This window comes from Lepidothrix coronata, unplaced genomic scaffold (genome assembly GCF_001604755.1).
Source record: "Lepidothrix coronata isolate B3197 unplaced genomic scaffold, Lepidothrix_coronata-1.0 Scaffold1, whole genome shotgun sequence".
Taxonomy (NCBI): domain Eukaryota; kingdom Metazoa; phylum Chordata; class Aves; order Passeriformes; family Pipridae; genus Lepidothrix; species Lepidothrix coronata.
The window spans coordinates 685,158-699,387 of NW_016690181.1; the positions used below are offsets into that span (position 1 = coordinate 685,158).

At 37.6% G+C, this 14,230-nt stretch overlaps 1 protein-coding gene across 5 annotated transcripts in view; it reads left to right on the forward strand.

Moving 5' to 3' along the window:
• Positions 1 to 13,546, forward strand: part of LOC108494332 (dynein light chain 1, axonemal-like) — a 25,324-nt gene extending 11,778 nt beyond the window's left edge. For 3 of the 5 annotated variants that reach the window (XM_017808758.1, XM_017808729.1, XM_017808766.1), the window contains 6 exons: positions 2,198 to 2,307; positions 2,970 to 3,025; positions 5,802 to 5,857; positions 7,069 to 7,195; positions 7,593 to 7,742; positions 9,464 to 13,546. In XM_017808758.1, the coding sequence (XP_017664247.1) occupies positions 2,198 to 2,307; positions 2,970 to 3,025; positions 5,802 to 5,857; positions 7,069 to 7,195; positions 7,593 to 7,742; positions 9,464 to 9,543 (579 nt within the window). In that variant the 3' untranslated portion in view covers positions 9,544 to 13,546. The remainder of the gene's footprint in view (positions 1 to 2,197; positions 2,308 to 2,969; positions 3,026 to 5,801; positions 5,858 to 7,068; positions 7,196 to 7,592; positions 7,743 to 9,463) is intronic. The other 2 variants (XM_017808739.1, XM_017808749.1) reach the window with 2 other exon arrangements.
• The last annotated feature ends 684 nt before the right edge of the window (positions 13,547 to 14,230 follow it).

Below are 14,230 nucleotides of genomic sequence, written 5' to 3' on the forward strand. Positions count from 1 at the left end.
CATGGACAGGTACACTTGAAAGCCAGAAGATCTGTACTATCATCAGCTCAAGGTACTAGCCTGGAATTGAAGACTATTTTCATTTTGAATTTTATCATTGTTTAGTACCTTCAGAATTTCAGGGGTTTCCCAGTTATGTTGACATATCCCGCAAACTTCACTCCTGCTCTCTTAATAAGAGCTAGAATGCAACAACTTGTGGACATTAGCATTACTAGAGGTGTGAACTGAGTGTTAAAAAAATTTGCTCTTCCTCCCTCACTCTTTCTGCCCTTCACAGCCTCATCTCTGTGTTTCGTAGTGAAGATTTATTTTCCATTTGCTTCTCTGTCACACGTCTCTTAGAGATAATAGGCCTGTGTCAGTGAGTTTCCATTACTGTTAGGCATGAAGTGCTGAATTTGCTTTTCTATTCAGGTTATTGGGGGTGGGTCTAAATCTTCCTTTTACTATTCCTAATCTGGATCCCATGTGACTTGTACAATTGGATCTAGTGTTGTGTTACATTCTGCATGTTTTTCTTCCCTTTGGCATAAGGGTTTACTATGCCCTACAGCCAGCTTGCCATTAGGTAAATCAAAGCAATTTTAAATCAAAGCAGCTTCAACTTAGCAAATATATAACCTATTCTTAAAAAAGTGTGTCTGTTCTACCTGTGGTTTCTCTATGGCATATTGAGGTTGTGCAGCTGACCTTTCTTCCAGAAGTACTTGGCAATCAGGATGAATTTTCTTCCTACAGGTGCTCACTGCTGGCCAGAGTCTGTGTTGAAAGCTCTCTCCCTTTCATGTTTTTAAGAAAAAATGTAGTTTTATTTATGGTATGAACCAATAGATTAGAAACTGAGCATAAATGCAAATAGATACAGTGCTGTTCTTAGAAAAGAAAGTGGAAGTTTCACATTCATACAGTGATTTAGTTTATATACATATAGCCATATTCTAGCAAGACATCTGACGTGCTTATTTGCTAAATCGCTAATTATGAGTAAAAATACTGTCACACTGAATTTGGACAGAATCTAGAATATAAGTAATTGTATGAGACAACATGCTAATTTTTTATTAAATTAAGTTTCCTGAAGTATTTTGGGTTCATAAGAGGGAAAATAACATTATCAAAACCTGATCTTCTGCTATGGGATTCTTAAAGCTTTCTGGGATACGATTAATTTCATTACAAAGTAGCCATATAAACCAGGCCACACTCAGCTATCTCTCTTTTCAGTAGCTGCCTAAAATGGGAGAGAAAACAAGAGTCCTTGTTTTGAAAGCACTGAGATTTCTCCTTTGTTAATGGACCTCCAGTCCTCCCACTGAACACTGAGTGAATTAACAAAATGCTCCCTTTGTGCTGTCAGGGAGGCAGCTGTCCAAACTGCTGCTACTCCCTAAACAGATACTTGTTCCAAATGTTTAGCCAATAATTGCCATCACTTCAGAATTTTAAAAGATTTAATAGAGTATGTTTTTTAATAAACCCAGATGCTGACGTTATTTGGCCATGTTTCTAAGGCTTTGAACTTTACTAAGTATTTAATTTAGCAAATTATCAGCCTAGGTTGTAAAAAGGAAATTCATCTTTTGCTGTATCCTCTAAAGTGTGAAATTTTCCCCCATTCTTTTTTAATGGCTAATCACAACTTTTTTTTTAGATTCTTAACTCTATGAATCTGTTGAAGTTTTCGTCCCAAAAAAACCCTACTCCCCCATGCTCAGTTTGTGTTGTGAGTTAGGTGTGAGTTCTGAGGTCTCTGGATGAAGTGGGAAGGAGATTTTTCTAGCAGAGCTTTTAAGACTCTGCTTCTGCTACGGATTGGCCAAGGCTGATGTTTCCTATATGTTAGTCTCCATGGAAATACCTTAATTCAGAATTTTAAACCTCCGTCTATTTTCCGTTCTTTACAGCACAGGACTCCTCAATTAAGTTCATTTAATAAACACAACTTTTAAAAAAGCATATGTAATGTGTATGTTCTTTTGCTGTTTTGAAAATAAGCTAGCCTTCCCTTTTTGTGCTACACCATCAGGAATCTTGATAAACAGGATTCAAAATGCTTTCTCTTTTCAGTAGTATCTTCTAGTAGTATATTGGAATTATTTCTATAGTAATTGCTTTTGTAGTAATTTTTAAATATAGTAATTTTTGGTAATTGCGTGTAGCAGTAAGCCTCTTCCTCACCTTTTCTTTTCTTTAGGAAGAAAAAAATGGCCAGAAGGCTTCAGAGGCAAAAGAGGTAAAACTGTACGGTCAGGTTCCTCCTGTAGAGAAGATGGATGAATCTCTCTCCACACTTGTTAACTGCGAGTAAGTTCAATTAAAAACAAATTGGAAACAAAATATTCTCTTCATTCTTTTTTTCAGTTTTTGTGCTGTCCACTGTGCAAATATGTATTTACTATGTTTAAGTGTAGCCTTCAAAGCAGCAGCTTTCTCTTTTTTTTTGCCTCAGCTGAGCTTCTCTTTCCACACACAGTTGCTCTTTTTAATTCAAAGATCCCTGCGACTTACTCAGAAAATGTTAGGGTAGATTCTGTATTAATATTTGTCCCCAGAAAAATGGTATATAATTACAGGTCTGTGTTTGGAGTCTGTCAACTAACTGGCACATTTATGACCCACTCCAAAATTTATGAAAAAAAAAAAAAAAGCGGGGATTTAAGCAGGACTTCCAGAAAGAGATTAGAGCCGCTTTAGAAATAAACATCTATGCATTTGATAAGGCCAGGCATCAAAAGATAATCAAGTATGTCATATAAGTACCTCATGGTATTTTCCCAGAAGCTAATAAAGTTCAAGAAGCCTTGATGATTTGAGGATATTTTGAGTCTGTTAACATATACAGTCAGTTCACCATCTATTGAGAGAACAATAGAAAATTATTTCTAATGCAGTGGTGTTTAGACATGGAATTCTTCCAATATAGTGATCCCATATATACTGTGAATTGATTATTCTTGCTTTTAAAGGAAACTATCACTGTCTACAAACTGCATTGAAAGAATCGCCAACTTGAACAACCTAAGTAAGTGACAAGCCAACCAGCCATAATGTTTGTTTTTTAGTTGTTTGTTAGGATATATACTGTCATTTGTTATATGTATCCAGCTTTATTTAGTCCTATTCTTATCCTTTTTTATTCCTTCCTCTTAGAACACTACAATTACAATGTTAGAATTATCAGTCTTACTGGAGAATGCATGCTTAGCAGTAATGGTGTATTGAAACAGGTATCCCTGCACTAGCCTTGACAGTTGTCTCAGTGCAAGTTTAACAAAAAAACCAAAAAAATTCCCTTCAGTAAGCACTTCAGTACCCTCCAGTGGGCCTCACTGTGCTATTCAACACCTCATCAGTTCTAGAATGATGTTATGACCGTTTTCCACACTCATGATGGATATAGTCTGCAGTTCAACAACTCCACAATTGCCTTATTGCTTGAAGTGAGGAGTGTTGTAGACCTGGATGGAAAAATGTTGTTCCACTTTGCAGAGGATTGCATATACTTGGTTTCATTTTGTTCATGCTTTATAAATGGATGGTGGTGCCACCTGTCTAGAAGTAGAACTTTTCTTTCTTGGACAGCTGTCTATCAAACTCATTGGGCTCCTGACTTTAGGACAGAAGTCTTAATGGTCTGTCCTCAAGACTTTGACTCTGTGGCATGAGGATGGCAAAGAGCTGCAGGTTTTGGGGTGGAGCTTCCAGGCTTTTCTGTTCCCATTAAAATGCCAGCAGACAGACAAGGAACCTGGAATCTTGTCCTCTCCAAATGCACATCAATAGGTTTCTCAAAGAGCTTTATGAACTTAATTATTTTCATAATATGCTCAGACTTCAAAAAATTTGCAAATTCTGATCAGGGAAAAAATATTCCAATAGTCTTTCCAAATAACTGTACTGTAATACTTCAATTTGAGTAACTCTATCATGAGAGAAAATAATTAGCCACTTATACATAAAAGTGAAATCAACGAAATTTTTGTGGCATAAAACATTAAAAACTTTTAAAGCATCTTTAATATTTATATTAATAAAAGTGGATTCAAAGCATCCAGTCTGTACCAAATACTTGATCCTAAAGCCTACAGCTTCTGTCTCTTAAAGGTACAGCAAATGAGGAACTCACTGTCTGTTGGCTTCTGTGAAAGAGAGGGATAGCAGTACTTACAGCTATAAACAGGGCGCTAATTATTACATACTTGCTTTTGCTCATTTCAAAGAGGAAGGTGAGAAACCATTTTAAGGATCTACATTGTTTTCAGATGGAAATATGATTGTAATGTATATACCTGGTATGGTAGTTATGTCAAGTAGATAATTCTGTGTAAATGATCGCACCTCTGTATCTGTACACGAGGAAGAGGTTTTAGATGACAGCAACGAGTGTTAGTTTGTATTTTAGAGAGTATAAATATTCCATGAGGGAAGTTTTTATTCCCTTAAAATATATAATATCTCAGAACAAGAGTGATAAAAAACAGTAACAGCAGTTGGAAACAATTTTAAGACATGGCTTTTTAAGCAATCTGTCATTTTGGTATTTGTGTCCTTTCTTTTCTCACAGATTGCAAAAGCTAGGACAAATCTGTGATTTATAAATGTGAGTTACAGAGAGAATAGCTGGCTAGATCAAAAGGCCATCTCCCAGCATTCTCCCTCATGGATGGAGATACTTGGGTATATTCTGGAGAATATTAGCTATAGTAGGCATAAAATAGTTTAGACTTAGTTTAAACATGAAATTTTAGACTTTACTGGTTATGATTCTTTGTTTTTTGAGCATGGTCATGTATTAAGTTGTTGTGCTTCAAAAGAAAAAGAATTTTCATTGTACCTCAACTTTTTAGTGAAAACTAATCTTCCTGTGGTTTTAGTAGGTATGGTTTCATCAGGTGTGGTTTCATCCCTGCATTTCTTGAGACAGAACATACAGCTGTTTGTTCTTGATTAGCATTGAATCTTCATCTGTAGCAATCTCAAGATGCTACATGTGCTGTCTATGGAGCATCTGTGGCTACTTGGCTGAAACTTGCACTGATCTTGCCCTTAATTACTGTATTTTCAATCATTATTCATACAAGAGCAAAACAAGATCATTAAGTATTTCATTCTTAATGCAGTTAAGAAGTGTTAAAACATTTGTGAAAAGTATACATCTGAAGCTAATGCAGTTACATGCTGCAACTCAGTTTGCTTGTTTACAGCTACAAGAAAGTTTGTGGGATAAATGAAAATGATTATCAAAAAGACTGCTAGTTTGTGATAGCTTTGAGGTGCACTAGTATTATACTACACCCCAGCTCACTTGGAAAGGAGTTTTGTCTGCCTGGTAGACGAAGTTGAAATGCCTGTCATCAGACATCTGTAAGGCAGCTTTATATGCTGCCTCTAGTATAGAAACCAAATCTACTGCCTTAAAATAAGATCAGAACAACTTTTGCCTGAAGGAGAAGGGATATGAATTATGTAAGATCATAACAAGCAAGTCAGCAGTTAGAGTTCAGGTGCAAGGTGAAATAATAATTTTTATTCAGTATTTATCTGGACTGAATTTTAACTAGGGAACCTACACATGAGCAGCTTTGTGTTCATGAGTGTATTTCTGAGTTGTCTCCTGTATCCATTCCTGCTGATCTGTGTAGTCAGGAGGTTTTGTTTCTGTTAGGTCATTCTTTCTTAAGACAACCTGTTCAGAGTGCGGTTTGTAAGTAGAATATGGTGTTTTACCTGACTTCTAGCATCTTCTTATTTAAAAAAAACCCCTGTTTATTAACAAGATTTTTTTTTATCTGTTACAGAAAATCTGAGGATTCTGTCTTTGGGGAGAAATAACATAAAGAACTTGAATGGATTGGTATGTGCTTCTTAGTATCAATTCTTCACTAACAAAATGGAATGCTGTCTAGAATGTGGGGTAATTCCCCTATGTTTATACAAGTCTTTGCTGAATTTAATAAAATTTTATTTTCTACTTTTCTATGATCTGTTCACCCTCTTGTTACACATTGCTTCTGAATTTTCGGATAATCTTTCACTTTTTTTTAAAATTCTCTTCATGTTTGGAAATTCTGCTACACTAATTTACTACTCAGAAGAATTTTAGCAAGAGAGATTTTGGTGTCTTTGATAAAGATGAGCAGAACTTTTACTTGAAAACTGCTGCCATTTGTAAAGCCATGTAAATTCCACTGGCTTTACATGAATGTAATTCCTACAGACTTTTTGTATACAGAATTTTCTACCTGAAGATACTTAGGCTATTCTTTACTACAAATATTGACAGTTCTGTGAACACACACTTCCTGAGAGTCTGTCCCTTTTATGCTGACTGGCACCTGGAGCTGTATGGATTTAGAGAAGATGATCGTAGGACTGAGTCTACCAAGTAGGGAAAAATTTTTTGAGGAAAATATTGGATCAGTAATTTTGTTCCATTTTAATTCAGGGCAGAAGAACTTTTTTTCAATCAACACATTTTTAATGAATATATAAATTATTTCCTTTCTCAAGAGATACTGTGTGTTTCTTCTGCAGAATGTTTCTCTTCAAAGCTGTTTCCACCTTCAGAGATGCCATATCTCTTAAGTGTAAAATACAAAGTTAATGTGTAATGACTAGTCTAAAAAACCCTCTCTATTGAGAGAATTATGAAAGCAATTTCTGGCTAACAGGTACAAACACATGCATCTGAATGAATGATTCTCTCTCATACTGTATAACATCCTTTCTAAAGCAGTTTTTGAATCACATTCACTTCATGTATGCTTGCAGGGCACAAGCAGCAAAATTTGTCTCCTCTGCCCCTATACCTTAAGAACAACTACTCCAGCCAGCTATTTCTTGTTTTATTCTAATACTGCGATTTCTGTCCTCCTTACTTATATTTGTATATATAATTTTGCTTTTAATTCCCATGAGCATTTGTCATGCATAGTTGGGGACCCGCTTAAAATGAATATACCTTAGTATTTTCTCACATGAGGTGTCCTGTATGGGGTGAAGAAAGAATCTGAAGAATAAGGGAGATGTACTTCTGCTTACCTGAATAGTCCTGTCATTTTCCAGGAGGCAGTTGCCGATACTTTAGAGGAGCTGTGGATCTCATACAACTTAATTGAGAAACTGAGGGGTATCCGTGTAATGAGGAAGCTGAAGGTTCTTTATATGTCAAATAATTTGGTGAAAGACTGGGGTAAGCCTTGCATCTCTACTCTGTAATTTCTCCTGTAGTATGATGAATGCATGACTTAAGTCACCAAGTGAAAAATAGTGCTGGTTTTGAGTCCACCTGACAAGCCTGCAGACATGTGCAGAATCCCTAAATATCCACTCATTCAAGAGAGTAAAAATAGTTAGAATGTTGAATTTGGCTTCTAAGTCCAATGAAGTTTTGCTTTGAATCATCTTCTTGGATCTCTTTTAAAATGCATACCTGTTCTTTAACCCGATACCAGTTAGAGCCCAAGCAGTCCCTCTCCTGTTGTATCCCATACTCTTTAAGTTTGAACTGAGTTTGAAAGGAATGTGTGGTGCAGATGTTCTTTCCATGTTCCACAATCTGGTTGGTGTTTTCACCTTTGTGGTTACAGCAGAGTTTGTGAGACTGGCAGAGTTGCCATTACTAGAGGATCTGGTGTTTGTAGGCAATCCACTACAAGAGAAATATGCCTCCTCTGATCAGAAGAACAGTTGGATTGAAGAAGCAACCAAACGTGTACCAAAGTTGAAAAAGCTGGATGGTGAGTTTGGGGCATGAAGCAGTTGGTGGGAGTTAACAGCGTAATATAATGACAACCACAGGGAAATGAATCATAACCTCAGAGATTCATCTGTGTGCTCATGAAATTAATATTCCTCCCTCTGCTCTTTGGAGTTATTCAGAAGTAGTTACTCAGATCCTGACTGCAGGATCCTCTGAGAGTGTTTGGTGGATTTTGGAGTGTTAAGTCTAAGTGGCCTTGCAGCCTTACGTTGGGCATTACTCTGTAGTTACCCAAGTCGTTTTAGCATATGATTAATAGGGAACTGAAAGATTTTGTATTAAATAACTTAACAAGGCCTTCATCTGCCAAGTCGAATTGCAGTTTTCCCAGCAAATTTGATGTACAGTTTTCCCAACAAAAGAGGTGACATGAGGAAGTGGAGGTAGACAGGGATATGCTCTGCTTTGCTTGGGATGCAAGGGCAAATTTTCAAAACTTCATGCAAGTTTCCTAAATGCATGAATATCCTCCTCCATCACACTGATCTCTTCTCTGTGGTGATCAGTGACAGAACCCAAGAGAATGCCCTGAAGTTGTGTCAGGGGAGGTTTAGGTTGGATATTAGGAAAAGTTTCTTCACGCAGAGGGTGGTTGGGCACTGGAACAGGCTCCCCGGGGAAGTGGTCACAGCACCAAGGCTGACAGAGTTCAAGAAACATTTGGACAATACTGTCAGGCACATGGTGTGACTTCTGGGGATAATCCTGTGCAGGACCAGGAGTTGGACTCAATGATCTTTGTGGGTCCCTTCCAATTAAGCATATTCTATGATTCTGTAATTTGTGAGCTGTCCTCTCCTATTCAAGACACTGATATGAAAAGATACTAAATCATGTCCTGGTTAGTAACTAAAAATTAGATAATTTTAAAATATATTTTTTAATATGTTAATTTCTGTTAATGAAGATGTTAGCTTTTCACTGTTATCCCATTTACTAAAGCAGTGGAGAGCGGGACTGGTAACACTAACAAAGAGAATAGCAGTAGGGAAGGGAAGAGTGTAGGGATGTTGACAAGAGGAGACAGCTTAATTACAGGGAGCAATAGATGGGAAATCTATTAGGAGAGTCTATCTAAAACTAGATCAACTGCAGTAAAAAGAGGAAGTGGAAGCCTGATGAGAGAATTGCACTGCTAGGAAGGGTGGCCTGCAGTAGTCCATTTGTTGTTGTAGTAGGAAACATTTTGAGAGTGAAACAGAAAATGAAACAGGGCACATATTTTTACAGGCAAAAGGTAACCTTGGTAGTATAAGGTTAGACTTACTAGCCACACTAAAACTTGGTCATGTATGTCGTGGAAATAGCAGCACAAAGTAGGGGCCCCATGAGAAGGGTGCTGTACATCACCCCAAGAGAAGGGTGATGTTGGTTGTTAGCAGTTGAACTAATGTAGTGCATCTCCCAAAGACCACTTGAGGTTGATCTTTGCAGATCCTGCTTTAGTACCTTTTTATTCCCTGTTACCCAAGAAGCTGAAAAAATATCCAACAGAAGAGCTCATCACTTGAAAGCTTTTCTATTTAAGACCGGTTCAAGTATGCAGAAGTTCATGTCGGTTAGAAACAGGCAGGAAATACAACTCTTGACTCCTTCCAACAGCTTTCAGGTAGATCAGCATTAACTATGTCTTTCTCTGAATAATCTGTTCATAAATCTTTACAGATTTTATTCTCTTTTTTTTTTTCTTTCTCTTAGGTACCCTAGTTGTTAAAGAAGAAGAAGAAGAAGGAGCAGAAGGAGCAGAAGGAGGAGAAGGAGGAGAAGGAGCAAACTGATGACACTTTTTTGTTGGGTATTTAATTATTTAAGTGACTCCAGATAGCCTGGCACATAGAACTTTTATATAAAATATTTGAAGAAAATCTTTGGGCCATTTTTAAAAGACCGGCTTATCTCCACAGTCTCTCATCCAAAGAGTTAGTTACCAAAAATTGGTCACACTGATTGTGTCAAGCTTATGACACTTTCTGTAGAGACTAGTGGAGCTGAGTTTATCTGCTCTTTGGCTAGCAAGAGATCTTTACCTAAACTAACATAGAGCTATTTTTAATTCCTGATTAGTGATGTTTGTTCACTCTTGGGTTGTAAGAGAGCCATTTTAGCTTGTTAGGTGCAGCTGGCCAACATTTAATTGGAAACACTGAGGCCAAAAGAACAATGTTGTGGTTTAGAGAACCTTACAAGCTTTGTTCTGTTTAATTTTGTCATGGGACTCCCTCAATATTTTTAATATGCAAGTTTGCCTTTTTATTCCCTGAACTGTTATGCCAAACAGGCCCAGTAGTTGTGGATACACGCCCAAAAAAGGTATTGGTCTGATGATCATTTGTTCCTGGCCTTAAGTTTTGAAATGGGCTTCTGACATTGGAACTCAACTGCATTGCTTAGGAGGCCGTGTATAACTTATATATATTTATTTATTAAGAGGCAATGGGAATTCTTTGCATGGTTTCAGTGAGGCTAAAATATCTGCTAGCTTTTTTTTTCATCTCTAACTAAAAAATTACTTTGGATTGGAATATGTGGCCTATTAGCCTGCAGCTGGTTCCTGGGTTTGGATTGGCTCACTGGTGGACATAATCCTTCTCAGCTCTGGAATCTTCCTATAACTAAGTAGGCTGATACTAATAGAGAAACAAACAGTGAACAGAAGACCTGGGCTTGAGGACAGAAAAGTTTGGCTTTGGGGATACTCATTTTTTATGAAAGTACAGGTGTAAGAAAAAGCACAGGTGTAAGCAGCGAGAGAAAGTGTACGTAGTCAGTGGTGAAGGTGAGATGAGATGGAAAGTGGGCATTGGGGAAAAAGGTATTGAAGATGTACTAAATATGCTATATTGCAAGGTAACTAGTTCTTATATGACTATTTCTAGTGAAAAGTATTAAACAATGGTGAAGACAGGCCCAATTGCACTGTGGGATGCCAGTAGTGCGGTTTAAATTCTTCTCTTGGAAGAACAGATTGAGTCACCTGGATAGATTTTTCTGCAGCTCCTTTTTGGTTTTTGACCAAGCTTTTCTTCTAATTTGTGGTACCATCTTTGTTTAAACTCAAGTGATGACAAGTGTACCTGCTGGTTCCAGCCCAGACATAGAAGGGGTGGAGGCAGAACATCACTCTTAATTATTTTGTTTGTGAAGGTGTGGCAGGAGTAGAAATCTTGGAAGTCATGGTCAGGAAAAAAAAAAGGTAGAATTGGCCCAGGCAACAGTGGTACTGATCTCAAGCTCCAGGTATAATTGTAGTAGAAGATATTATCTCTCTAATCAATTTCTAAGTGCACTGGGAAGTAGATGATTACAAGACAATCACAGTTTGTTTTCAATATATTGCTACTTAATCTGTGATTGTTAGAGGAATTCTAAAGCATTCCAGTTTAAATTGGCAATTGCTGATAAGGTTCGAGTTTGATTTAGATCTGTTACTAAAAAGAAGGTCAAGAGCACAATAGCAAAAACTGTGAACATTCTTCACTCAGCACAAACTATTTCCAGGTAGCTGTTCTCTTGACCAGAAACTAGTTTTGTAGTTAACTAGTTCACTGGATTTAGCTTACAGACAACTTCATATTGGTATATTATTTCTTTTAGAAGTATTCTCCTCACTTTATCATTAGTAAAGGCACCACTGACCAAGAAGCACCATGGGAGAGAGTGCCTGTAGCCAACAGCCATTTCATACGGGTGTCTTCTGAAGCTAAGCCTCTCAGTTCACTTGGAGCCAACCACTCTTGGCAAAGTGGATGTGCTTTGGCAGTACAGAGCCTATGGCACGTCTGAGCCCTACTGACCCTGTTTGCTTGGGGGGGGCTGTGCCCTTGACGACTGTAATTGAAGTGAGGGAAAGTGTGGGTACCATGAGCCAGAGCTTGAGTGACACAAAACTTGCCTTCTGAATGCTTCCAACAAACAGAAATGTCAAATTCATCTCTGTGTTTGGAGATATTTTCAGAATAGACCGTGTGGTGCTCTTGTCCTAGCGCTTGGCCACAAAGAAAAGTGGTTGAACCTCTGTACCTGGTGCCTCCTAGAACAACATCTGCAAGTGTGGTGTGTATGGCTGGGTTAGCTCCTCATGAGATGTGACAGGAGAGAAAGGGAGTGACGAACACAGGCCAATGCCAAGAAATCCTGCTGGTTGATCTTTTAATATCTAAATATGGTCTAAGTCTGTACATTTCTGAAGGTCATGTTAGATACAGCAAATACTCTACACTTTGGCTATTTTTGGACATTCTGAGAGCAAAATAGAAACTTAGTGTTCTGACTACATGGTGACAATTGAAATGAAATAGAGCTCCATTGACAAGCCTTGAGGGATAAGAGCAGTTCCTGGCTCTTTTAAGTGACCACTAGAGGCTACACCTATGGGAATCAGTTCAAGAACTGTTGTAGATGGTGGTGGAGCTGGATATACTGTGTGGCCCACTGTCACTGGCTCCTTCCACACATTTAATAGCACAAATTCTAAAGCTCTTTTTTGGGGGGCTGCACTGTAAGCACCACCAAAAAAGAAAAAAATTATTGAAGGAATGGAGCATCCAGTCTCAACACAATTATAACAGCAGCATGAGATACAAGATTTCCCTCACCTTTCATCCTTCATATATTAGCATATAATTTAAAACCTTTCTCATAAAAACTATGTATCAGTCTCAAGGAGACAATACAGTAAGAAAAGAATAAACTGTGGCTCGTGTTTGTCTGGAGATGCTTCATCTTGAAGCTGGGTGAGAGCTTTAGCTTAACCTTGCTTTTCCTAGAGAGTCATGATTATTCTCAAGACCAACCCCCCCCAACTTTTTCTCCTCCAAAATAAGTTTTCCTCAATTTTTAAATTTGCACTTTAAAATTATGCACTGGATGTGGTGGAAGACATACAGAGGTGGTAGAATTAGAATAGATGGTTTGCATATTGCTGGTGCTACACGATGTCACATATAAGCTGACAGCAACACTCGGCCTGTGCGCCTGGAGGGCCGTCCGAGGGAGATGCAGGAAGGCCTGGCGTTCACTGGTACACTTTGCTCTTCCCCAGCACACCACATCCAAGGAAGTAGTAGTAAGCACATTATTATTCATGGATGAAAAGAGTACCCATGTAAAACATGCAAGCCATGTGGAATTCTGCTTTTCCCTGTGAATTTACGGAGGAGTAGCATCCACTTTATTCCTTAGAGAAATATCCTAAAATTAAATTAGTAGTAGGAAACAGCTAAGTTTTTTGCTTGCTTGTTGGCACGGTGCCCTGTCTTCAAAAGAGCTGATATATGCAGTGATTTTTGAGAACTGCTGGAAAAATAAGAGAAGAGACCTGAGAACCAGCAGATGACTCAGGTTACATTAGAAGTAGGCTCATCTAGAAAAATCTTCAAGCAAGAGAGCACTTTTAACATCCCCTTTGGTTATCTTTTGTATACATAATTTTGTAGCATGAAAAGCTGTTAAATTTGCTGTGTTTAAATTATTTAGGCCTATGTTTATAAATGTTATTCTGTGAAACTTGGTTTAAAAATAATATAACCTTATTTTATACAAACGTCTTTGGTTGTTGTGTAATGAAATAATTCAGCTTGTGAAGACTGTTCAGAAATTCAATTTTGTTCTCATTAAGCTTTCCTAGCTGCTCAGGGAGCAATGTATTAATAGTATGATAGCATGTAAATGCTGTTCCTTATTGCCTCTCTATTTTAGAACAGAAAATAACTTAAGACTTTAAAAATGCTGATATATTGTGATCGTTGTCATCTGATACATAAATATTTTTCAATCTTTTAAGACACTGGTTGTCAGAATTTGTTCTTAGGTCCTAAGAGGTCCTTAGGTCTACTATTGCTATATAGGAAAAAAAATCCAAATAAGTTAAAGAAATGGCTATTCTTTCTTCAGTACAAAATTACTAATTCACTTTGAATTTAAATTCTGTTAACAGCAATATACTATCAGTTCCATTAAAACCAGATAAGGGAAGGCTTCTCTAATAGAAACTTTAGCCTTCAGTAGACTGTGTCACTGAAATGTAATTTCAAAACTGTGACATAAAGAAAACACTTTGTACGCCACAGCCCGTCTCAGTAATGACAAGAGCAGCATCCTACAGTGATGGTTGTAACGCTGTTTAAAAAACATAGGCAGCTGCTGCAGAATTCCTCACAATAGCGCTAATTCAAAGCTTACTAATCACTAAAATGTTTTATAAGGTCTCTTTCAGTAACTGAAATAACTTCCAGAAGCTTGGGCTTAGATCCACCAGTTAAAAAAAGATGGAAACCGAAATGTCAAAAACTTGTGACTTTTTTGATAGTCCAAAGTTTGTTTGCATGGCTTCACAGTTTTAGTACAAACTACTAAACTTTAGCACTTTTGCCAGCTGGCTTTGATGGGAAGGCAAACACATTTATTTAAAGCCTTAAAGTCCTGATCTGTTATCTCAAGTGAAGGCCTTGGTGTTCCCTGTCTCTT